A 25306-nucleotide genomic window follows, 5' to 3' on the forward strand; every position below is an offset into this window, starting at 1 on the left:
ACCTGATTGGCTGCACTTTGCAATTGCCTTATATGGTCATATTTTGGCAGCTCTCAGCCTCATTGGCTGGCCATTCAGCGTCTATCATTGACTGAGATTTGGCTACTTGTTTCACCACTGTAATTTCAGCTTAGGTTACAGTCTGTTTACACATCAAGTTAGGGTTAGGTCTTGCTTCACTACATATGGTGAAACCTTTAGGTCAAACTTAAAATATGTATGGAAGCAGCTTTAGGTGAAACTTAGTTCAAGATAACAAGGGACTGGGCATTAACGAGGAAGTTTTCAGAGCAAATAAAGGAGGATCGTTGTTTTATGGAGATAAGAGACAAGGGAGTCATCTGTATCATTCAGGAATCCTGTAGGGGCAAGTGGAAATATAAGAGGTGGGTCGGTGAGCTAGCTGACATGGCGTCCTGCATTGCAGCGGGGCAAGGGGCTGCAATGGGCCTAGGCCGGAGTTTCCAAGCCGCCAGGACGCTGCTCCCTGCGCAAACCTCTATCGCCTGCAGGTGTCACGCGGGGTACGTCCGGCAACAGAGCACTGGGCCTTCCGAGCCCGGCGCCTTCCAACCGCCGCCGAAACCAGTCTTTGAGGATAAGCACCGCCTCGCGCAACAGGAACGCAGATTCTTGAGTCCTGAATTCATTCCTCGAAGGGGAAGAACACATCCTCTGGAATTTCAAATAGAAAGAAAAGATATGTTAGAAAGGAGAAAAGTACTCCACATTCCAGAGTTCTATGTTGGAAGTATTCTTCGTGTTACTACATCCTACCCATATGCCAAAGGAAAAATCAGCCAGTTTCTGGGGATTTGCATCCAGCGATCAGGGAAAGGACTTGGAGCTACTTTTATCCTTAGGAATATTACTGAAGGACAAGGTGTCGAGATCTGCTTTGAACTTTATAATCCTCGAATCCAGGAGATTCAAGTGGTTAAATTAGAGAAACGGCTGGATGATAGCTTGCTATATTTACGAGATGCCCTTCCTGAATATAGCACTTTTGATGTGAGTATGAAGCCAGTACCACAAGAGCCTACCCAAGTAATTCCTGTTAATATGCTGAAAGTGAAAATGAAGCCTAAGCCCTGGTCTAAACGCTGGGAACGCCCAAAATTTAATATTAAAAGAATCAGATTTGATCTTTGTTTAACTGAAAAGCAAATGAAAGAAGCTCAGAAGTGGAGTCAGCCGTGGCTTGAATTTGATATGATGAGGGAATATGACACTACAAAAATTGAAGCTGCAATATGGGAAGAAATTGAAGCATCGCAAAGGTCTTGATTCTGAGAATGAATTTGGTTAGTTGCAGAAGATATATGGCTCTAAGAGGATATATTTTGAAACCAATTTAATTTCATTTATAAGAACATAGTAATTATGTGAACTAAGCTTTCATTGTTTTACTAATACTTTTTTCTAAAATAAAACTTGTACACCAGTTTATTACTCTAAAAAGAGAATTACACATGCCAAATGGTCCCATGTCCATTTGCTTATTGGAGGCAAAGCTACAATAGAAGTCAGAGCATCACCAGAATGTTCTTTAATGAGCATGTAATCTGAGCAAGGGGAATAGATGGCGTGATTTTTTTGTAAACTGTGAAAAGTTTATAAACACAACAATGTATGATTCACAGAATAATAAAATAAACATTCATGTACCCACTATCAGGTTAAGAAATAGAACATTTAGTAATATCTAAGGTTAAGAAATAAAACATTTAAAAAGAAAAGAAAAAAAAGGAGGTGGGTCATATCTTCCAATACGTAAACATGTTAGGGTGGTGTGGTCCTTTGTGGCTAGCCATTTCTGGAACAGAAAAGGGTGGTGATGGTGATGCAGGACAGGCAATCCCCAAAATTTGAGATTAGCTCAGGAAGTTTCTTGGCTTCACCCAGGAAGGAATTCAAAGGTAAACTGGTGGTGGTAAACAGCAACTTTTTTTGAAGTGGCAGTGTAGGGCATCAACAGATCTAAGTGGGCCTCGCTCTGGCCCGCTCCCACCCTGTGGAATGTACTTTTGCTTTCAATAAATCTACTTCTCCTTGCACAGCAGGGCTAGGGTCCCCAGAATAGCAGCTCGGAGGCAGTTCTGCAGTCATGTTTATGCCCAGTACTAAGCATATGCAGAGTAAGGGGAAATTTATGCAGAGATTTCTTGGATGAGGGTGATAACTTTCAGGTCATCAGGTTGTTGCCGTGGAAAGTGGTATAACTTCTGGGTGCTGCCATGGCATGCGAAACTGACATGGCGCACTGGCGAGTGGGTCTTATGGAAAGCAGCTTCCACTCCAGACCTGTATTAGCTAGTCCTAAATTTGGTTCATTTTCTGAGTCCTGCCTCTAGAGTCAAGTCCCATCTCCTACCCCATTGCCCCATCCTTAACCTTAAGGGGACTTCAGAGGGGTGAATGTTCATCTTCTGTAACTGGTTCCTGCTAAGTTTGTCAGCATAGGTCCTGCCTAGTGCTGAGGAGGAAAAATCTCTGGATACCTCATCTAAGGGTCCCAGAAACAGGATGCTTTCATTCTCCAGGTCAGTATACAGATAGGTTGGAAGCCTTGTGGCACCATTGTCTTTACCTGGAACTGTTGTAATCTAGAAAACACAAACTTTACTAACAGGTTAAACAAGTAAGAGCCAAAAGTTAGTGACAAGATAGCTACCAAAGTCTGTGGAAAAGGTAGGTAAAAACAAGGTGAGATCTGTGAAGGCACTTCTGATAGTTGACCAAATATAGTTGGGGTCATTGCCCTGGTTATGAGGCAGGAGAATAGGATCTGTAGGCAGGGAACCTAACGCCAATTCATACTTGCTTCCTAGAACTAAATTAAAAGGAAAACCCAACTTTTCATGCCCAAGTAACAAAAGGACCAGAGGCTACTCCCTTTGCAACCCCCCATCGTTTTCTGTATGGCAGATGAAAAATTGAGAGTACCTCTGATTGATTCCCTTCTACCACCCATCAGGCTGGTTGTTGGCCAAGTCTTCCCTTGCATAGGAGTATAACTTTGCAACTTCACTTCAGCCTGTGATTGGTCACTTTCTGCAACCAATAAGATGTTTGCACAGGGGGTAACTTTGTAACTTTGCTTCAGCCTTTGATTGCAACCAATTCAACTGATTGTGGGCCACTATTTCATTTACATATAGTGTACACCAAGTAACCAATGGGAAACCTTTAGAGGGTTTTCCCAAGAAAATTCTGCAACTGGGCTCTTGAACCACTTGCTCTGGCCCGCTCCCACCCTGTGGAGTGTACTGTTGCTTTTAATAAATCTCTGTTTTTGTTGCCTTATTCTTTCCTTGCTTTGTTTGTGCGTTTTGTCCAATTCTTTGTTCTAAATGCCAAGAACCTGGACACCCTCTACTGGTAACAGTTATATCTATTTAACCAGGTAGCTTGCTCATAGATCTTTTGAACTTTAATCTCAACTTGTCCATATGGGCATCAGGTTGTATTAATACTTGCACAGACTCCACCTTTTTCAGCCAGTAAATAATCTAATTTAATAACAGCAAATAGTCTGTTATCAAGAACTACATTTGCCAAAGAGTCTAGGGACTCTTGAATTCCCATTAATGCTTGACCCCCGTTGGTGGCTAAGGATTGTAGAGTTTCAGTAAAGTTCTTTAGGATTAACTCATTAGGCAAAGCAGTCCCAGGGTGCTGCCAGTCCTACTGCTGCCCTGATTCCTGCCTGAATTAATCCTATTGCTTGCTTACTTATGGTATTCTTGGGTCTTATGAGGTTATAGACAGTGATCCCTGGAGAGGCAAGGGTGGCCATCCCATTCAGAAGAAACTTCCCAGTCAGGGCACCTTTTGGAGTGAAACGTTTCCAGGGAGGGACTCACATGTCCCTGGTGCACTGCTTTCCTCTCCATCTATGGCCTTGTCTGAGATGCACTCACTCACCCGCACCATGTCTTTGGGAAGAGAAGGCAGGAACTACTCTCCCACCCAGACTGAGAGAATTCACCATCATCTTGAAAGGCAAGGAAAATAAAAAATATCCCCAGATGTTCCACTTCCCAAGGAAATCTCAGCTCATCCTGCTCACTAAGAACCTTGGAGAATCTAAGGACATCGGAATTTGTTGCAGCCATCCTTCATAGAAATCTGAATTTTTTTCATCGCTGGAGGCGCATTTTCACTTTTTGCCACCAGATGGCAGAGCAGGAATGGGTAGGGGCGCTGGGAAAGTCGCTTTCATCCACTCCAATGGTCTCTGTCGCCAACCCAGAAGAAGGGCTCCAGGCTAGAAATTCTAGTCCACGTGGTGGTACAAATACTGATTTATTTGCAGGGGTGGGGCTGGGCGCAATAGTCTTTCCACAGTATGTGTTTAACACAAGCTACAAGACCACCCTGAGACCTCAGCTGGCCACAAACCTCGGGCTGGTGGGGCCCTCCCTGGCTGAGCCAGGTGGGAGCCATGTGCAGCCAGCACCCCCGGGGGAGAGGAGCGGGAACTATGGTGTCACCGACATTTTGGCTCATGCCTTGAAGTGCTCTCCAGTGTGTGTCCCCTAGGTCTGTGGGTGTAGCTGGAGGGTACTCAGGAGACCTGGGGCATCTGGGGTGTGGGCAGACCTTCTGCAGTCAGGGCAGGACCAGGCTGAGAAGAGGAGAAGGCAGCACCAAACTCCAAGGACCACAGAATTTAAAATGAGACTTCCCAGGTGATCGTAGGGTGTTTTTGTAGGACACATTCTATTCACCCGTATTAACGCTAATCACATACTTTAAATATTTACACAGAAGCGGGAGTCTCCCTAATATTCTTGCCCAAGGCTCACTAAGTAATAGAACCCGGATAGCCCCAGTCCGAGCACCATCACATCTCCCCTGGCTGCCAAGACCACCTCCTATCTGGTCCCTCCACTCTGCCACCTGACCCCAAGACTCCAGTCTGAGCAGCCGAAGGAATTCCTGAACCTAAGACAGATCTTGCACCTGCCTGCTTAACACACTTGGCTGAAGCCCAATCTCTATAAAGCAGCGCCGCCTCTTGGGTCACGTGGCGCCTCATTCTCTGCCTGCACCCCCAGGCCCATCCTCTGGCCCTAGCCCAGTTACCCTCCTTCTTTGTTGTTTTGTGTTTGAGCTCCCTCAACCCTTCTCTGCCCTGCACTCCCTCTTCCTCTGCCTACCTCCAGCCCTTCCTCAGGCTGGTTCCTTCTTCTTGCCCTTTGGGTCTTGGTTTCAATGTCACATCAGAGAGGTACTGATCAGCCAGATGAAAATAGACACCACCATCCTTCCATCTTTTCATCTCACCTCACCCTGTTTCAATTCCCTGCATGGCACCTACCCCTGGAAGCAGCAACCCTTTCTGTAGAGGGCCAGATGGTCTCTGTGGCAACTCAACTCTGCCATTATGAACACCGGCCACAGATGAGTGCGTGGCTGCATCTCAATAAAACCTTATTTATAAAAGCAAGTGTTGAGTTGTAGGCCATTGTTTATCATCCACTGATCCAACTTATGCTATCTGGCATTTTTCTTGTTTGTTTGCTGGCTGGTGGTTCCGATTTTGCTCACTGTGGTCCCTGCAGTAGAATATCTTTTCAGCATGTGAGTGGATGAATGTTATTTGGTAACAGCATCGCTCTCGGAAGCCCTGGTGAATCTCCTAGTTCCTAGTTTCCTTTATTCCAGCCCCAGCCCTGGCAATTTATTTTCATTTTTCTCATCAGAAGAGAGGACTAATCGTCTGCAGGCTAATGGGGAGACCATCCACGGTCTGGGAAGGCCGGGTAAGAGCACTGAGAGGTGATGTGGTGGCGCCCACATGGCAGGGTGCGGGGAGACCGCGCGGGTGGAGAGCAGCTCTTAATTACACAAATGCAGTTTACAGGTGGTGAATTTTTCATTCTGGGCAAACTCCCAATTTTTTTTTCAGTTTTCAAAATATTCCTGAGCACCTTTCTTCACTGGATGAAGTAAAGGCAAATTACTTTTTTTTTTTTTTGAGTTGGAGTCTTGCTCTGTCACCTAGGCTGGTGTGCAGTGGTGTGATCTCGGCTCACCGCAACCTCTGCCTCCCAGGTTCAAGAGATTCTCCTGCCTCAGCCTCCCGGGTAGCTGGGACTACAGGCACACACCACCATGCCTGGCTAATTTTTGTATTTTTAGTAGAGACGAGGTTTCACCATGTTGGCCAGTATGGTCTCGATTTCTTGACCTCATGATCTGCCCGCCTTGGCTTCCCAGAGTGCTGGGATTACAGGCATGAGCCATCACGCCCGGCAAGGCAAACTACTTTTAATATCAACTCATGGAAAATCTGATTGGAAGGATAATCAAACAAAATAAAAATATGCCAACTCCTGAAACCCCCTGAAACTCTTATTTTAAAATCAAGTAAGAATGGGACTTGCATTGATTGTAGTAGAAATGAATGTTGATACAAAATCAAGATGCAGCCGGGCGCGGTGGCTCATGCCTGTAATCCCAGCACTTTGGGAGGCCGAGGCGGGTGGATCACGAGGTCAAGAGATCGAGACCATCCTGGTCAACAAGGTGAAACCCCGTCTCTACTAAAAATACAAAAAAAAAAAATTAGCTGGGCACGGTGGTGCGCGCCTGTAATCCCAGCTACTCGGGAGGCTGAGGCAGGAGAATTGCTTGAACCCAGGAGGCGGAGGTTGCAGTGAGCCGAGATCACACCATTGCACTCCAGTCTGGGTAACAACAGTGAAACACTGCCTCAAAAAAAAAAAAAAAAAAAAAAAAAATCAAGATGCAACTCCCGTCCCTACCTGTCATAGAAGGAGTCCCTCCTTTCTTTTAGAAGGAGAATTAAGTTTGGCTAAGCAACACCAGCATCCTGAGGCAGGTTTGGATGGCTTTGTCGATGGCTGATGCAACACCTCAGTTCTTGTCTTCTTGGATTAAAAGAATTTAAACAAAAGGCAACAGCAAAGGAGATGCAGCATAGAGTGATTTTACTGCAAAGGAAAAAGAATATTTTGAAAGTTAAGTGCAGAATAGACACTACGCTCTGAGAGAGAGAGAGTTCAGGGTGGCTGCTGGTTAGGGTGAGACAGCATTGATTGCTGTTGGACAAAACCCCTTTATGGGAGTCTTACATGATTTTTCATAAGGAGATGGGAAGAGGTTTTGCTAATAAGCATGTTCTGAGTGGTCTTCTGGGTGCACATGCGCAGTAACTGTACATGCTTTTTCATACATCACATGTCTCATTAACATCTTAAATCTCTACCCAGTGGTGTATTTTTTACAATTATGAGCAAAAGGTCATTTTGAGGAGTGGTAAAATCAAAATGCGCATGCTCTCTGGAAGGGAAAGTCTCTACTGAAGATGCAAATGTTAAGACTTATTGTGTTGGCTGTACGGTCACTGGTCATCATGGTTGCTGCATCCTGAAACATGGTCATTTCCTTGACTACCTAGCCTGCCTCGGCTGCATGGCCTTTGTTTTATTGGTAGCAGTGAGCACAGGGAAGTAGAAGGTGCAACCTTCTTCTGTAATAAGGTGGTACCTACAGTCAGGGTGGAGCTGTGTGGGCTGTTAGACACCCCTAAAACAATGGCGAGCTGGTCAGCGACCTCTGGTGGGCAGGCAGGCACCGAACTGTAGAATTTTCTGATTCCTGTGGTGTAAATGCTCCCACCCTGGCTGATTTCAAGTACCCCGTGTGATGTCACTGAGTTGGGAAGGCATGCTCACATCTTAGGGACAGCACCGAGGCTCCCGCAAGTCACTGCCCTAGTTCACTTCCTGTGGACTTTCAGAGTAGATCCCACACAGATCAGCCCCAGCCCATGTTCTTCCTTTTCCCCAGGAACTCCAACCTTGATCTCAGTCACCTTCAAGCCTGCCCTGCCCCGCTCCTCCCAGTTGGGGAGCTCACTTGGGTCCCTGGAATGCCCTGTTTGCAAGGTCTTATTTCCCATGGGGCAGCCCCCTTCACTGTTTAATAATGAAAACAGCCAGTCCCTCTCCCCTGCCAACCCTCATTGGTGCAGGGAAACAAGAGGACATTCGTTTTATTTCCAGGTGCCCAGTCCCATCGATTCACTAGCAAATGCAGTTTAAAAACACATTCCTAGGCAATGTCAACTGATAACAGCTGGGAACACGGGAAGTATTTCTTTTGCTCATTTGGCCCATTTGGAAGCCAAATAAAATGACCGCCTTCCTCAGCTGTCCCAGATACAGACCTCTCCCCACCACTGTGTGAGACCTATTCCACAGTGGTTCTTGCAGAGTATGGCAGCAACCCAGGGGGTGGCAGACAATGTGTGCAGGTATTCTTTGGTTTTCACAATATGGGGCTATAGGGGAAGCTAGCATGTTAGATGCTTGGCAGCCATGGACAAGAAATACCCTGCAAGGACAGGACTTAAACAGCAGGACAATGCCTTACACAGCGAAGAGCTTCCGGGGGTGGAAGGCAGCTGACCTTCCCTGGAATCCAGGGACAACAGTCAGGATAACAGTCTATGGACAGTTAGGATTCCAGGCAAGGTTAGCTGCCTCCCACCCTCAGAAGCACTTCGCTGTGTAAGGCTCTGTCTATGGACAGTCAGGATTCCAGGCAAGGTCAGCTGCCTCCCATCCCCAGAAGCACTTTGCTGTGTAACGCGTTGTCTATGGAACCTCGAGGTCACTTGGCACCTTGGAAAGATATCCAGAAAGGGAGTTACTAAGTCTGAATTTCTGAAGATTAATTTAGTAGAGGAGAATGATGGGTCTATGGCTGTTCTTTTTCCTTTTTTTTCCCTCCTGTCTAACAAATTTTGAATTTGATGACCAACTTCTCCCTAACCATCCCCCAGTCTCAGGGTAAGCACCATTCTACTCTCCACTTCTTCTATGAGCCAAGCCAGCTGGACTTCTGACCTACAGAAGAGGGAGACAATCAACAGGTGTTGTTTGCTGCCTCTAAGGGAGTGGTGATTTGTTCTCGAAACAAAGAAAAATGAATATATTAAGAGGTGAGATGCAGAAAGAAGGAACAGAGTGGGTCTTTGGATGCTGCCTGGAACCTAATACCATGTCTGACATTGGTGTTGTATCCAGATTTCAAAACAAAATCTCAGCTCTCCTTCTATGTAATCATCCCAGGAGCAATAGAAAGTAGGCACAGAAAGTCACCAGCTCAGTTCTAATGAGGAGCCTCAGGAAGAAAGAAGCTTGTGGTTTGCCTGCAGTGGCTTTTCCAGTTAGTCCGGAGACAGAGATTAGGAGTCCAAACTCATGACTCTCTGCCTGGGAACCTTCCAGAGACCACCCCAGGAGTGAGGCAGGAAATGTCAGTCCTCCTGACATTTTGTCTGTCTACTCACCTTTCTGTAGACAGCAAAGATGGCTTTGATGGAGGCCAGGCACTCAATGTTGGAAGATCCATCTAGTGGGTCAAAGCAGACCATGTATTTCCTCCAAATCAGGGAGGAAAGCACCACTTGGTCAGCATATCTTCCTATTAGCACAATTGTAGTAGGCTATGTGTGGCAGAGAACACCACATCAAAAAAAAAAGGTTCAGAACCATGATATAGCCTTATCAAAAACCATCATGACTTACAGAGGGCGGGGTGTGCCAGCTTATGTAAAAATACTCCTTTGGGTTTTGTATTGGACAACTCACCTGTCCAATGTGAAGACCAGAAGATAAAGTGGGTGGGGTCTTGAAAGACCCATATCCCTACACCCAGTCAGTCTGCTGTCACAGGCAGCTCCAGCCATGGAGGGAAGTCCCCGGGTCCTTTGTACAGCCACCTGTGTGCAAGGTCCTGACAGAGACCTTAGTGATGGGGACCGGAGCCCCTGGCTCACTAGACACTGGTAACAGAACTTCAAGTGAGAGGAGGGTCATTTCTCCCTCCACTCAAATGAGTTTCCCCTGACTTGCCAATGAGCATTAGCCTAGCTTCACTTGAGCTTTGTTTCTGCTTTTTTCCATGCTCAGTCAGAGGCAGACAAAAGGAGTTCGATAATCTATAAACTTAGAAATTCTCCAACATCTCTATAATAATCCAATTTATCCAAAAGTGATCCAATTTAACCTATTCATGCGTGTATCCATTCAACAGATACTTGTTGAGCTTCCAGCATATGCTGGGAACTGTCCAGGGCATTGAGATTTCAGGGGGTGGTGATACTGGCAGCAAGGCTGGATTTCTTGGAACTGACATTCTAATGGGGGAACAGGCAGCACATGGGTCAGCACACACACAAGAAGGTTGTAGTGTGTGCCCAAAAGAAAACTCACGCAGGCTGGGGGCTGGAAAGCCATAAGGGGGGTCACATTTGATGACAGTCCTGACTAGAATTAAGGGATGAAGACATACAGAAAGACCCAGAGAACAGATTTTTGTTTTTTTGAGACAGAGTCTCACTCTGTTGCCCAGGAAGAGTACAGTGGTGTGGTTACAGCTCAGTGCAGCCTGGAACTTCTGGGCTCAAGCAATCCTCCCACCTCAGCTTCTGAATAGTTGGGACTATGGGAGCATACCATGATGCCCAGCTAAGTTTTCTATTTTTTGTATTTTTATTTATGTTGTCCAGGTGGGTCTCAAATTCCTGAGCTCAAGTGATCCTCCTACTTCAGCCTCCCAAAGGGCTGGGATTGCAGGCATTAGACAGTATGCTCAACTTATATTGTTCTCTGTTGTGTATTTGTTAAGAACTCATTGTAAATATAAAAATAAAGGATGTTCAACTTTCTCAAGGGTGATTTGAAAGATTCTAAGGGATCATTTCAGTAATGTACAATTCTCGATTTGAATGTGAATTTACTTTTAACAGTTAGGTTGATAGTGTCCTGTGTTTTTGTATTAGTAGTTACTGTTCTTTCACTTGCGATTGAAGCACTCCCTTAAGCATTTCCCGTCAGGCTGGTCTTACGGTGATGAATTCCATCAACATTTGCTTGTCTGGGAAAGACTTTATTTCTTTAATTTCTGATGCGTAGCTGTGCTAAGTACAGTACTCTTTGCTGAGAGATTTCTCATTAGCACTTTGAATATATCATCCTAATCTCTCCTAGCCTTTGGGGATTCTACTGTGAAAATTCCTGATAGCCTATTGGAGACTTGCTTACTTGTGATCTGATGCTTCTCTCTTGCTAATTTTAGAATTTTTTCTTTGTGTTTGACTTTTGACAAATTGATTATAATGTGCCTGAGAAAAGAACTTTTTGGCTTTAATATGGATGAAACCCTTGAAGCTTCATGGATATGGATGTCCATATCTCTCCCGAGAATTGGGAGATTTTCAGCTATTAATTTGTTAAATAAGTTTTCTGTGTCTTTGTCTGTCTCTTCTCTCTGTTTCTCTTCTATACTGCCAAAATCTGTTATCTGAATGGCATGGCAGAAGTCTTATAGGCTTTCTTTTGATTCTTTTTTTTCTCATTTTTTCCCTCGGGCTGTGTTATTTTAAAAGTCCTGTCTGCAAGTTCAGAAATTCTTTCTTTTGTTTGATCTAGTGTGCCATGGAAGCTCTCAGTTGTACTTTTTATTTCATTCATTCAGTTCTTCATTCCTAAGGTTTGTGTTGGCTGGTTGGTTTTCTTTAATGATATCTATGTCTGTTGAATTTCTCATTCAGGTTATGCCTTTTTAAAAATTATTATTTGATTAAGTTGTCTATCTGTATTCTCTTGTATCTGATTGAATTTTCTTAAGATCAATATTTCAAATTCCTTTTGAGGCAATTTGAAAATTTTCATTTATTTAGGGTAACTTTCTGAAGAATTATTGTGCGCCTGTGGTGGTGTCAAGTTTTGTTGCATTATCGTGTTTCTTATCTCCTGTATTTATATTTATGATACTGTTGACATAGTCACCTTTTCTAATTGTATAGAGTGGCTTATCTAGAGAAAGACTTTCACCTGGAGATGTATCTTAGGGTGTCAGTTGGATGGGCTGCATCTGCTTTAGTTCCAGGAGGACACAGTAGTGTGTCTGTGCTTTTCTCTTTACCTTTTTATTTTCTTTTGCTATTATCCATTTTGGTTATATCTGTGAGTGCCTTGGTGACCTAGACTGCAGGAGCACGTGCCGTTTGTTTGCTTGTGGGTTGCAGGAAGGTGGTCTCAGGAAGCTGCATGCCTAGCTAGTGAGTGTGTTACTGAGTCACAGGGGTTGGTTTACCAGTAGTGAGTGTGTTACTGAGTCACACAGGCTTTGGTTTACCAGTTTCAGATGGGACTCCCCTGGAAACACTTCTTTGAAAACAACCACCAGCAAGTTATTCATTGGGAGCACTAATGGGAGGAAACCAAGCCACCTCCATGGCAGGCTTAGTACTCTAGGACAAGATGGAGGAAATGGGGGCATTATTGCTTATAAGCCAGAGAGCTGGTGGATTAATTGCTCTATCTGGTAAACATTTACAGAGTCTGCATTTTTATAACAAACCAACAGATTTTTCATCAAATTATGAACAGGTCAGGGCATAGAGACTAGCGTTTGAGGGTAAATGTTTACTCATGTCTGTTCCATGTGCAGTTTGCCAGGACATCACAACAATGGTCAGTCCAAGAAAGTGATTTTTGATATGCTTATTATGTTTCTGAGAATATGCAAGAGAAGAAGGGAAGAACAAAAACTTCCCAGATGGGCCACTGACTGGCAAGCTTACATTTTAGCCAGAGATTATGTCCACCATTGACCTATTTCTATGTGTTCCCGCATATATGGAGCTCAATGCATAGTAACAACAAGAGAGAAAGCATTGATCATGGGAACTTGTTTGGATGAGAAACCCCAAGAGCAGAGAAGTTCCTTATTCCCACATCAAAGCATAGAAGAGAGCTCACCACAGGTAGTGTGTTGACATGGTTCCAGGTCATCTTTACGGAACTGTGTCCCTTATCTGTCCATCTCTGCTTTAAGACCTCCGGTGACCAACCCTCCCCAGGTCTCAAGGGCTTGTCACATGCCCTGTTACTTTGCTGTGTTTTCTGACAATCTATCTAAAATCTTCAGTGACATATCTCACAATATTATCCCAACAAGGGTGTTTCCGTGATACAGGGGCACACTAATCTTTCCAAACATCTTTAAGATGAATAATACTAGCATAGGAATAAAGGGAAAGCTTTTCCTTCATGCTCTGAAGCTTCACACTACAAAATCAACTCACACAAGGCAGACTGACTAGAGAAAAGGCATTCAAATTTATTTAACATGTATATGTGGAGACTTCAGAATGGAGATCCAACTCCCAATGGGATGCAGAAGCTTATATGCTCTCTTGAGGGTACAAAGTCAGGGCTTGGATCCTGGAAAAACAGGTTATGGGAGGAGGTAGAAGAAGAATTCTGCTGAGGGGCAATAAATGAAGGCTAGGAAGAACTCGACGGGCTTGAAGAACATACAGCAGTCTGGGACAAAGATAGTTGGGCCCACAGAGCAGACAGTGGTTTGTGACAAAACTCTGTCCAGGTTTGTTGACAGCCTTTAGTCTTCCTTCCTCTTACATGAGCTCAGTTAATGAAAGCTCAGAGAGGGAAACGGAGGTAATTATTTTCTTCTTTGGAAGGTCTGGACTTTAGGCAGATAAGGCAGCTTCGGAGAACAACTTAACCCTGTAGTTTGGGAGACCATTTTGTTTTCATTCTTTCTTGGAATTTTAATCTCTCTTTTTACCTTCTCCGTGTGTTCTCAGGTTGTTATTTTTTCCATTAACCCTTAGCATAGTAATCATAGCTATTTCAAGTTCCTGGGACCCATGACATATCTAATTCTTACTGTGAGGCTTGTTTTGTCTCTTCAAGTTGTGCTTTTGTTAATGGTGGAGGGTGTCCAGGTTCTTGGTGTCTTCAACAAAGAATTGGACAAAATGCAGAAACGAAGCAAGGAAGGACTGAAGGGTTTTATTGAAAACACTCCATAGTTGGGGGAAGGGCCTGAGCATATGGGCTCAAAGACCCCTTTACAGAATTTTTACAAAAACCCTCAAGAGGATTCCTTTGGTTACTTGGGGTACGCCATATGTACATGGAGAGAATAAAGTTATGTCATTTACTTGGCCTACACCCTATGGAGAGGATATTTCTTGTCATAGCTGAAGTGTGAATCGGCCTTATGTTCCCTGCCTCCAGACCCTATTTTCCTGCCTCACCTTTTGCCTTTTAGAATGCCTTGTAATTTTCTGTTGAAAGAGGAACTTGATGTATGGTGAAAGAAACTCTGATAAATGACCTTCTAGGAAAGTGGTGGTGTGGTTTAGGAGAAGCACTCCTTGGTCCTATGTATTGCAGTTTTTTTAACAAGTCTGTGTCTCTGCGCTATGGAATTCACAAGTGCCTCTTAGTTTTTCCCTCCTTAGATAGAACAGCGTGGCCAGTGTAGGCTGATATTGGGTCCTACCCTTCTCCAACTGGAAGGCTAAAGCAGGCTGGAGTTGGATATTTCCACCCCTTAGATCGGTTAGGCTTTGATAAAACCCAAATAGGTTAGAGTTTGGTAAAACAGTGTCTCTTGAGTATAGGACTTGTTAAGAAGAAAAGAATGCTCTGGTAGGTTCCAAAATTGCTACTTTTCCCTTCCCTTGCAGGATTCATATGGGAATTCTCAGATTTTCACTTTGAGAGCCTGGTGGAGCTACTGAAGCTCTGCAACCTGAGGTCACCTCCAAGAGCGAACCCGGGACCAAACCCACGACTGAGTTTTAATGCTCAGACTTGTCCATACCCTCCCTCTGGCAATTTGTCAGTTACAGCTTGGTTTTTCCTGCTAGGCACTTGTTCCTGCAGAAGTCTCTGCCCATGGTCTCTGCTCCTGTGAGTTGTGATTCTTGGTATTCCTTTCTCTCTCCAGTTATTAGGGCAGTGGTTTGCTCCATGACTTTGCTTGTCTTAGGGATCTAAGAAGAGTTGTTGATTTTAAGATTTCTTCAGGTTTTTATTTGTTAGTAGATGGTTACAACTTCCAAATTTTACCCATGCTGTAATGGAAACAGGAAGTCGCTGCTAGGATTTTTTTTTTCAGAAGAATTACAGACCCAAAGCCAAGAATTTGCTCTTATTTTTTACCTATATTGGACTCCTCTGAGTACTGGGTGATTTGCAATTTGTGCTGCTTTTGAATGTGACTGAAGAGGAAAGAATATAAAATGCCAGGGAAAGAGCTCTTCTGTTAAGAGCTCAACATGCTGCTCCGGGTTGGGATGATGGGAGTATGCATGGTTGTGGGGAGTGGGGCAGCTGAAGGGAGCAAGTGTTCTGGAGTTCTGGAGTGCTGAGCAGAGCCACTCTGCGTCCTCACTAAAGCAGCCTCATTAGAACTGTTCCTGGTCCATCCCCTCATTGTCCATCCCTCCTTTAGCCCTTAGCAAAGCCCCCCGTTTCTCTTGCCTGGGAATGGTCAGTTGGAGCCAACAGCCGCCATCCTCAGAGAGGTTCTGTGTGACTGAGACGTGCATGGAGCGCCCTGGAGTCCAGCCAGGCAGTGGCGCTTCCTCACGCCTGCGCTGTGTGATGGACCCACTGAGCAGCGTCCATGCAGATCTCAGGAACATCAGTCCCCAAATGGGACACTTACCTTTATCAAGTTATCTGAGGGCCCTGTTTCTCCACCTCTTCTCCTCCTTTATCAATTCTTTTAACTTTTTTCTTGAACTGCATACTTTCTGAATCTGTTATCTTGTGAAAATAATGAAGGACTGTTACTTAAAAATTGAAACAATACAGCACAAAGAGAAACTGTCCCCTCATATCCTGCCCAAGATATGACAGCTATGAACACTTTAAATTGGGATCAGATGGCCCCTGCTCATACCTACTCTGACCCTAGAGGGCGACATGTCCCTGGTGTGTGCCCTGACTGTCCCTGGGCTCCCTTGAGACCTCCCTAGTGCTGCACTTGCCTGTGGGTTTCTGCCAGGCTTTGATTTGCTTGTTCACATAGGATTGTGAGCTACAGAGGAAGGGGTTATGAGTATTTGCTTCACTTTTGTGTTGGCAGCTCAGCACTGCCTCATACATGGTGCTCAATGAATACTTGTTGAAAGTGTAAATAAAAAATTTTTAAACATGTAAATTATGGAATGTTTAAACTGTAGTACTGGAGGAAAGAGACCAAGTCTCCTGGAAATCATTTTTCTTATTAACTTATTTACAAATAATCATGAACATTTGTGAAATTCAGTTTTTAAAGGTGTACATATACACCTTCAAAGTTGGCAAGCTTTAAACACTGAATTTCACTATATATATATTTCCTCCATTGTCGATGCTGTGGGAAGCCCAAGCCATGGAGAGGCCCCAGGTAGGTACTCTGGTCAACAGCCCAAGCTGAAAGTCCAGCCAATATCAGCATCTGCAGCCAGCCATGGGAGTGAGCCCTCACAGATGTCCAGTCCAGTCAAACCTACAGATGTCTCAAGCACAGACAGAGGCCTCCAAGTGAAAACCACACAGCTGAGTCCAGGCAGAAAATGTGACAGATGTTTCTTCCAAACATTCCCAACTGTGGGGTTTCTGGGTGGTTTGTTTTACTGTTTTAACAGACAACCAAAACAATCTATTCACTGTTCTCCCAGTGGTTCCTTTATCCTGAAAACCTCCCTCTGGAACAGCTTTATCTCCCAACACCCGGACCCAGTGACTTTTACTTGGTCTTTTAACCACAGGGTATTTTCTCAGGGTGTGCTAGTCTCTGCTGATGGTCACCTCTTCATCTTTCTTTATTGACTAGCTGCTCTAGCCATCTGTTTTAACTTCTTCCTGGAAGCCCTCCCTGATCCACTCACTCTCCCTAACAGTTCAACTCCTTGAGGTCAGGGTCTGTCTCTCCCATAGTAGTGATGACCAGCACATAGTGGGTACTGTATATAAATTCTAGTTGTCTCAAATCTAAGCTTCAACCTGAACGAGGGATTTAGCCTGGGAACCTCCCTAAATCTTCTTGCTACCACTGGTGACTTTTATTACAAAACCCAAAGAATTTCACAGATGCCACATTTGTCATTTTAGGCCAAAAACTTTGAAATTTTAGCAACTACTCGGAAAGGGCACATGAGAATCCAGCATGGCACATGGTCCAATACAGATAAGACTTGGACAGAGCCTGCTGGATGCTTTTTGAGCTGAGACTCCATTGTACATCTGGTTTCCCTCCTCTGGGATTACGCAGTCTATTCACGAAACAGTCTCACCTGTTCTTTTTATTTCCTTCAGTTGGAACATGAGACTTCTGAAAACACACAGGTGATGGAAGTATGGGCTGTTTAGCTAGCACAACGTGGGAAGTTTTTTTATTTAAGCAGTAATTCAGGTGTTTACAGGTAACTTGCTCTAAATGGGGCGACAGATGATCATTTCTGAGCCTCTCACCTGTCTTTTACCTTCTGAGACCAGAGCACCATTTCTGAATCCCAGCCTCAAATCCTGAAGTTTATTCCTCATCCCTTGAGGACCCAAAAACAAACAGCCTTGGCAATGCACTCATTCCTAACCCACCTCGACTGCAAAGTGTCCACAGGGTCTTCACCAGCAGTGGGGGAAGATGCTCCAGAAATGGGCTCTGAGACCTTTGTCCTGTAACTTGACTAAGATGCAACCAACTTGGGTGAAATAAACACAATCACTAAGGTCTTTTTCTAGTATTAAAATCATATATATGTCTGCTCACTTTTCTAAAAAGTGAATTTTTTTCTTTATTCAAACAATTTTCCTTTGTCCTCACAGATAATTTTCAAATTTTGTTCCAATCAAGGATTGGGTCAGACACAGCCACTGGGCAACTGACATGAGATCTGTACGTTTGTAATTAGAAGACCCAGAAGGTCACTCACTCTTCCTCCTAGAGAGCCACTGGTACAGCAGGTAGGGCTTAAAGCCTAATTATGTTTTTTATTACACAAAAATTCAGTGCATCAAAAATACAAAGAAGCCCCGCCACTACACTTGAAATTACATTTTATTTAAACAGGTAAAAATTTACACATCCTTTTAAAAATGAAAATGCAAAGTCAGTAAGCGAATCAATAATATAAACCTATTTATAGCAGTAATTAAAATAGAGGTAACATTTACCAGTGTGAAAATATCACAGAATTCAAATCACACTTGGATCTTCAATGATTCGAGTGTGTATCCATCACAGGAGGGGCTGGAAGATTGAGATGAACTCCCATGCATGCGCCATCCCCAGTCAAGTCCTTCCTCATCACTGTCCATCAGCTCATACAGTGGGGTAGCTGGCTGCTGAGGCAATTCCACAATGGTTTTTCCGGTCTTTGGCCATCTTTATGTAGCCATCCATGCCCCATTCTTCACCCCAGCTGAAAAAACAGCAGGTTTTTCATGTCAGAGAAAGAATAAAGCCCAAAGGGTTATTAACAGGAACATCCAACTTAAACACTGTGCCAGAGGCCACAGACTCAACAGAAAGAATCAAGAGAGGCGATGTTCCTATTTATCCTTAAAAAATTATTGAGTCTGAATCTGCACATAACTTCCATCCCAGTCTCAAAACTGTGACCTTTCACAGAACTGCAAATCAGAGACAGGAAAGGAATAGGATGTCTTTGCAGCCAGATATGCCTCAGAGTTAAGAAAATGTTCAGATTTAGACACACATTTGTACAATGGTACAAATACTATATTAATACTCCCAGCATGTTTGTGACAGTATCTTACTTTTATAATCCAACATTAACATTCTATGTTCAACTTAGACTTCTGGGATTTCAGAAGTATGCCTAAAGGCATGTGAAATTATCCAAACACTGATTGCAAATAAGTACTCTCTTTTGAATTTCAAATGTAAGTATTATTGGCAATTTATACCTGTTCTTCACCAGCCAATATTTACTGTTATCTGATCCTGTTCTTTCAAATCCATAGCCAACCACCAGCACACCATGATCCATGTCTTCACTGCTACATTCTGGCTCAAAATAAATGCCTGGGATAGTAAAATGAAGGCTGGGGTGAGAAGCTCCAGAGGACACACGACAGTAACCCGTCCTGTCACCCACAGGGAATGAGGCATCTCTGAATTCAGTGAAGTGACACACATTCTAGATAGTACTTAACAGTAAGATCTATTGTTGTCAAGGCTAGGGATTTAGGCGCTCATCTACAACTAGCAGAAATAGAAATCAACATAAATCCTTCATATAAAGACCTTGCTAAGGGAATAAAAGACCACTCTTTGAAAGCTTGTAATTCAACTGTAGGCTATCAATCTAAGAAAACAGCATACAACACCAAAATCCTTGAATCAAAAGTCTCTTTTCAGATTTAAAAACAGAAGTAAAATCTTTGTAAAAATTACAAAAATCCAACAATTACAGAATATTTAAGTATATTAAACTACCCAGTAAATGATATAGCTATTTATAAAAAGTTACAAAGTACTTATATTTATGGAGATATGCTCAACATGTCAAATGGAAACATCAGGTATAAATACTGCATGTACAGAATTAATAGCTATGATGCCAAGCACCTAAGTATCTAAACTGAACTTTACAAACCAGAGTCTATCATGCTAGTATGTCATACTCTTTTTCTGCATCAATTTCTACAAAGAAAAAAATATTTACCTTCTTTATAGAACTGGAAGGACTCATGACCCGCATCAATAGCAACAGAAATGGGCCCCACAGTTGCAACTGCCTTCATCAGGGCCTTCTCCAGCTTAGGGATGTCCACAAAGCCAGTGTCATTAGCAACAGAATACTTGGGATTGTACTTACAGGATTCTTCCTTTCAAAGATAAAGGGAAAAAAGGACTTGATTACTGCTCTCCTCCTCCTGGGGAACAGGAGTTAGAACCACAACACTCAGCAGTTTGCAGCTTAGGATTTCCAAGTCACCATTGTTATAAATCATCCCAGGCGTGAAATGCTATTAGTTAATTCGAAACTGAAAATTGGCTCCAGTCTCTTCAATGAGACCCCCAGGTTTATTTCCATAAGAAATTTTTCACAATAAAGAAATGTGTAGATGTAGAATGGTTTGTATACTCTTCATGTTACATAGAAGCAAGAACAGCTGTCTGCTAACCATCTAATCACAGGACTGCGCAAAGGCTTAATAATTTATAATGACAGTACTGACAATTTGCAGATACAGATTCTACCAACTGTGAATTTTTTTTCTTTCTTTTTTTTTTTAAGACAGGGTCTCACTCTGTCACTCAGACAGGAGTGCATTTGCATAACCACCTCCCAGGCTTAAGCAATCCTCCTACCTCAGCCTAGCTGGTACCACAGATGCACATCACCACAGCCGGCTAATTTTCTTTATTATTTTTGGTAGAGTCAGGGTTTTACCTTGTTGCCCAGGCTGGTCTCAAACCCCTGAGCTCAAGCGATCCGCCTGGCTCAGCCTCCTAAAGTGCTGGGATTACAGGCGTGAGCCACCCCGCCCAGCCCTAATACATGAATTCTGAAAAAGGTATCTGTTATCTCTGAAAGTGTTCCACTTTCCAGAAGCTGAGCTGGAATGATAAGATGAGGAGCTCCACTTACTGTTGCCTCATATGGATAGGATTCCTCAGAGTCCAGGCCTCCGTTCTCCTGAACATACTGGAAGGCATAATCCATCAGGCCACCATTGCAGCCCTGATTGCCTTGAGGCCCAGAGCAGTCTACCAGATTCTGTTCACTCAGTGAGACAAGTTTCCCAGTTTTCCGGAACATCTGTCCTTCAAGAGCACCAGTCGCGCTAAAAGCCCAACAAGAACCACACTGACCCTAAAAAGGGAATTTAAAAAGCTGTCATCTGCAAAAACAAATAGTAAGACTTTACAGCTCACATATATGAATACTCTTAAAAAGTGAACTGCACGTCGCTTTAAAGTCTACCAAAACAAAGATGTCAATCGCTTCTTGGCTTTCCTAGGAAGATGGGAGGTCTGAACCTAACACTGTCTCACCTGATTCTTCACAGGAGTCACGTAGCCTTTCTCTCTCCAGTCCACAGATCTGGGGGCCTCATGAAACAGAGGTTCCTGGAACATTTTCCCGTTCCTGGGCTTACGGTTTTGAAAGCCATTCATCACCTGCCTGAATTCTTCATTGGTCTTCAAGGAAAAGTAAATAAAATGTTGCAGAGCAAGAGATTACTTTAGTAAAGAAGGGAGGAGGGGAAGTACAGAGTTCAGCAGTCCACAGTGCACTCACCATGTCTCCAAAGGCGTTCATGGACATTGTGAAGCTGTGTTTCCCTTGGTTGTATTCGTGATTGTGCAGTTCAATCATCTTCATGTTCTTCTCCCACACTGCTCTCCTCCATTCTTCTTCATTCTAGAGGCAAACATGTAACTGATCCTCTTTATATCTACCTAAAACCCAACTCACGCTCACCAAGTGAATCTGTAGACAGAGATGGAAGAGAAACCATGGCAAGGGAAGGCTTGACACCTCTGGGAGCTGCTGTTCCCCAAACTGAGACACACAGGGATGAATGTCCACATTGTGCTCATTATCAGTGCCCTTACGGTATTACATTATACTATTGGGAAAAGCTGGCCTCTAGAAGCTACTCTCTGGCTATAACTTCTCAACAGTAAGGACTATTCTTTCTGAAGCAGTTTCAGGTGCCACTAACCATGCCGTATAATCTGTTGTGCATCGCCTTCCACTTGATCCACTGTGCCTCTAAACTGTGATCGAATGTTAGAGCAGCTGAGGCTAATTCCAGGCAAAAGGCAGCGAGGATAAGTGTGGGACTCATGTTTCAAAACCTAAGAAGGGAAAAGAAATGAGGATCTGATTAGACCAGTCCTAAAAAGCCATCTTACTGCCCCCTGAGGTACTAGGGCCACCATGGTAGAATACAAATCTTTAAATGATTCTCCCAAGCATTTACCCAAGGACTGCGGAAGAGGCCAAGGATGTGGTTGGAGAAAAACAGGGCACGTGGAGGTACTGGATGGATCCACCAAATGAAAAGCAGCCTGTCCAGAGCTGTAGGAGTTGAAACGTTTATGCGACGATAATTTAGGTTATGAGAAAGGTATGAAAGTACCTTGTGGGTGAGAAGCTTAAGGCAACAACTAGGAAACCAGGAAACAGTTGATCCAGGTTTTGGATCAATGGCAAAAAATCCACGTTTTGTGCCGAGGCAAAATCTCACTAATGATAAGGTGTGATCCCAACTAGGGGCAAAGAGACCCCCAAGAGTTAAGAGGTCTTCACACACCTTCTTGACTAACAAACAGCAGAAGGTGAGGTATGTTTTCCAACTTTTCCTTTAAAAAATTTTTTTTGAGATGGAGTCTTGGTGTGTCGCCCAGGCTGGAGTGCAATGGTGTGATCTAGGCTCACGACAACCTCCACCTCCGGGATTCAATCCATTCTCCTTCCTCAGCCTCCCGAGTAGCTGGGACTACAGGTGCCTACCGCCTCACCGGGCTAATTTTGTATTTTTAGTACAGATAGGGTTTCATCATGGCCAGGCTGGTCTCCAACTCCTGATCTCAGGTGATCTGCCCACCTCGGCCTCCCAAAGTGCTGGCATTACAGGCGTGAGTCACCGCGCCCGGCCAACCTCTCCTTCTTAAAGGAAATCTTTCTGAAATGCTTTCCCAAGAAAAACTGGGAAGGAGAGCACGCACTGCTCCCTCCTTCACTCACTTTGGCCTGTGCTGCGGACACCCCAAATTGCTCCCCTAAATCAGGAACGGGGTCAAATGGCCTCACGCAGCAAGCCAGCGCCCCGCGCGGACTGCTGGCGTGGAAGGACCGGGGACGTGCCGCCTGCTCCACACACAGGCTGTAGCGGTCAGAGGATGTTTGCGGTGACGCCAGCAGGAATCCCGCGGTCTGGCGTGCGGGGGCCGAGCTTCCCTGTCTGGCCGGGTCAGGCCCTGAGTCGGCGCGGCGCGGCCTGGCTGCGATACCGGCGTCCACCCCGCCCGGAGGCTGGCCGGTCCGCTCAACCTGGGACCCCGCCCGCGTGGTCTCCGCGCCTCCGGGGGATCCTCAATCGCCCTCCCCTGCTTCCCCAGCTCAAGGCCGGCAGAGCTCAGGGTACACACTCTCGTTCCCGGGGCTGGTGCACACCTCCTCGACAGCGTCCTCTCTTCCAGTCCTGGTCCGGCCACAGCTGGGCCTCCCCGGCGGCGCTTTCCTGCTGCGGTCGTAGCTGCGCAGGCGCACTCGGCGAAGGCCGCTCTTCAGGTTGCGGGAGGTCGCGGTTCTGGCCCAGTTTCGCCTGACTCTGCCTCTGAAACGTCGGATCTGGGCTCGGCAGGCACCGCCCCACCGCCTGGCTGCGCTGCGATTGGCTGCGCCGGCAGCTGGGCGGGGCCTCCGGGTCCTCTGACCCCCGGCGCGGTTCGTGGCTTGGTACTGACTATCCCGGAGCGGGGCGCGCCTGCCTCTCTGGACTTGGGGGAAGCGGAGCTAGTGCCCGGGGGCCGCGCAGAATAGGATCGGGCGTCTCCCTGGAGCTCTCGGGTCAACTAAGTACCCGACTTACTGCCCTGGGCGGGTGGCTCCTGAAAAAAAGTTTATAGCCAGCCCTGTGTGAACTTTCAGGCTAACCCTGCTTTTTTTTAGTCCTGGAGTCCAAAGAGCCGAGAGCCAGTGTGCTCTAGTCCAGTGGGTCCTGTTTAGTCCACAGCAAAGGTGGGGCCGGGTGAAAGAACGCGAAGAACGCGGAGCCCGCGGGCAGAAGCCTTATCGCCCACTTACGGGTGGTGCAGCTGGGCTTTAGAAGGATCTGATAGGGAAAGGCACCCCCCAAACACGAGATGCTGTCGTCAAGACCAGACCTAGGAGGGAGGAGACCGCGGAGCGTCTTGTCACGCGTCCTGTCCATTCAGGAATTCTTCGTTCTCCCACGTCTTTCCCGAAACCAACAGAAATGAGTTATTTACAGAAACATTTGGTTAACAGAAAAAAGAAAAGCAGTCGAGACAATTAGAAGCTGCCCACTCTCTAGGTTATGGATTATATCTTCCTTGGTAACGGTCTTTCTCTTGAAATTTAAGAAATGTAATGACATTTAATGTCAGGATTTAAGATATAGAGAATGGAGAAATGTAGATAGAGGAAAAATATGTATCTTAATCCACATAGATATTAATTTATATAATTAAGGATTTAAGGAATAAAACTCACAAACATTCTAAACTTTTGTCATTTCATTTTTTATTACATTAAAAACATTCATTGTAGAAAATACCTTTCGGGGAAAAATTAATTATGTCTGCCCTTTCCTTCATGACCTTTTCTTATGCATATTTTGACTGTGTTAAAAATGAAGTCACTGTGTATTTGTCAATTGATTTCTACTGAAGATTAAACTGATAACTCTTTTAAAGCACAATCACGTATAATTTTTTAAGTGGTTAAAATATGCCTAACATAGCAAGTACCATTTTAACCAATTTTGAGTGTATAATTCAGTGCCATGAAGTACATTCACCTTGTATTACCATTACTGCTTGTTTATCCCAGAACTTATCTTTCTGAACCGAAACTCTGTATCCATTGAATAATAGTTCCCCATTACCCCTCTCCTAGCGCAGGTATCCACCATTATATTTCCTGTCTGCAGAAATTTGTTTACTGTATTTGGAGATTATTCCTCTTTTTATGCATTACTTCCCTGGAGAACCAGTCAGAGCATGTAGAATACAATCTAACTGTGATATCTGTCCTAGTCTCTTTTCTGATGCTAATAACAGAATACCTGGCACTGTGTAATTTATGAGAAACAACATTTATTTCTTACAGTTTTAGAGGCTGGAAAGTCTGAGGTCCAGGAGTTTATCTTGTGAGGGGGCCTTCTTGCTGGTGGGGATTCTTTGCAGAGGCCCAAGTTGGCACAGGACATTACAGGGGACTGAGTGTCTTATCTTGGGTCTCTCTTCCTCTTCTTTTAAAGCCATCAGTCCCGGCTGGGCGTGGTGGCTCACACCTGTAATCCTAGCACTTTCGGAGACTGAGGCAGGCAGATCACTTGAGGTCAGGAGATTGAGACCAGCCTGGCCAATAGAGTGAAACCCTGTCTCTACGAAAAATACACAATTTAGTGGGGCATGGTGGTGCACGCCTGTAATCCCAGCTACTTGGGAGGCTGAGATGGGAGAATTTCTTGAACCTGGGAGGTGGAGGTTGCAGTGAGCCGAGCTGAAATCGCTCCCCTGAACTCCAGCCTGGGTGACAGAGCGAGAGTCCGTCTCTAAGAAAAGCACACACACACAAAAGGCATCAGTCTCATTCTCAAGATAACCTGTTGGTCTATTAACCCATTATTCCATGAATGGATTAATCTATTTATCATTAGGGAAAAGCTCCTGTGAGCCAATCACCTCTTAAAGGCCCCACATTTTAATGCTGCCA

The 25306-nt window shown here is 44.6% G+C and overlaps 2 protein-coding genes across 4 annotated transcripts; one reads left to right on the top strand and one right to left on the bottom strand.

Annotated features, from left to right (window-relative positions):
* Positions 1–407: 407 nt before the first annotated feature.
* On the top strand, positions 408–1325 carry LOC105730813 (large ribosomal subunit protein bL19m-like). The gene has a single exon (XM_064361288.1). The coding sequence runs from the start codon at positions 409–411 to the stop codon at positions 1285–1287; it is 879 nt and encodes a 292-aa protein (XP_064217358.1). The 5' UTR covers position 408; the 3' UTR covers positions 1288–1325.
* Positions 1326–17898: 16573 nt separating this feature from the next.
* CTSL (cathepsin L) lies at positions 17899–23156 on the bottom strand. Of its 3 annotated transcripts, none has more exons than XM_012463605.2 (8): positions 23018–23156; positions 21561–21696; positions 21134–21256; positions 20887–21033; positions 20480–20704; positions 19550–19712; positions 18789–18906; positions 17899–18280 (listed from the first exon to the last, which is right to left on the bottom strand). In XM_012463605.2, exons 2-8 carry the CDS (start codon positions 21684–21686, stop codon positions 18181–18183), a joined length of 1002 nt encoding a protein of 333 aa, XP_012319028.1. In that variant the 5' UTR covers positions 21687–21696; positions 23018–23156; the 3' UTR covers positions 17899–18180. The 3 variants fall into 3 exon arrangements, with proteins under 3 accessions (XP_012319028.1, XP_012319036.1, XP_012319031.1); XM_012463613.3 differs by lacking the exon at positions 23018–23156 and adding an exon at positions 22993–23015; XM_012463608.1 differs by lacking the exon at positions 23018–23156 and adding an exon at positions 21822–21919.
* Positions 23157–25306: the final 2150 nt, after the last annotated feature.

This window comes from Aotus nancymaae, unplaced genomic scaffold (assembly GCF_030222135.1).
Source record: "Aotus nancymaae isolate 86718 unplaced genomic scaffold, 86718_ANA_hifiasm-v0.15.2.pri h1tg000041l, whole genome shotgun sequence".
In the NCBI taxonomy this organism is placed as follows: domain Eukaryota; kingdom Metazoa; phylum Chordata; class Mammalia; order Primates; family Aotidae; genus Aotus; species Aotus nancymaae.

Bases quoted from the DNA above. Each gene is read 5' to 3' on its own strand.
- CTSL (XM_012463605.2), bottom strand. From the start codon at position 21,686: ATGAGTCCCACACTTATCCTCGCTGCCTTTTGCCTGGAATTAGCCTCA. The intron at 20,705-20,886 runs GTGAGACAGTGT...TTCCCTTTTTAG, and splicing joins TGACTCCTGTGAAGAATCAG to GGTCAGTGTGGTTCTTGTTG. The intron at 19,713-20,479 runs GTAAGTGGAGCT...TATCTTTGAAAG, and splicing joins CCTATCCATATGAGGCAACA to GAAGAATCCTGTAAGTACAA.
- LOC105730813 (XM_064361288.1), top strand. From the start codon at position 409: ATGGCGTCCTGCATTGCAGCGGGGCAAGGGGCTGCAATGGGCCTAGGC.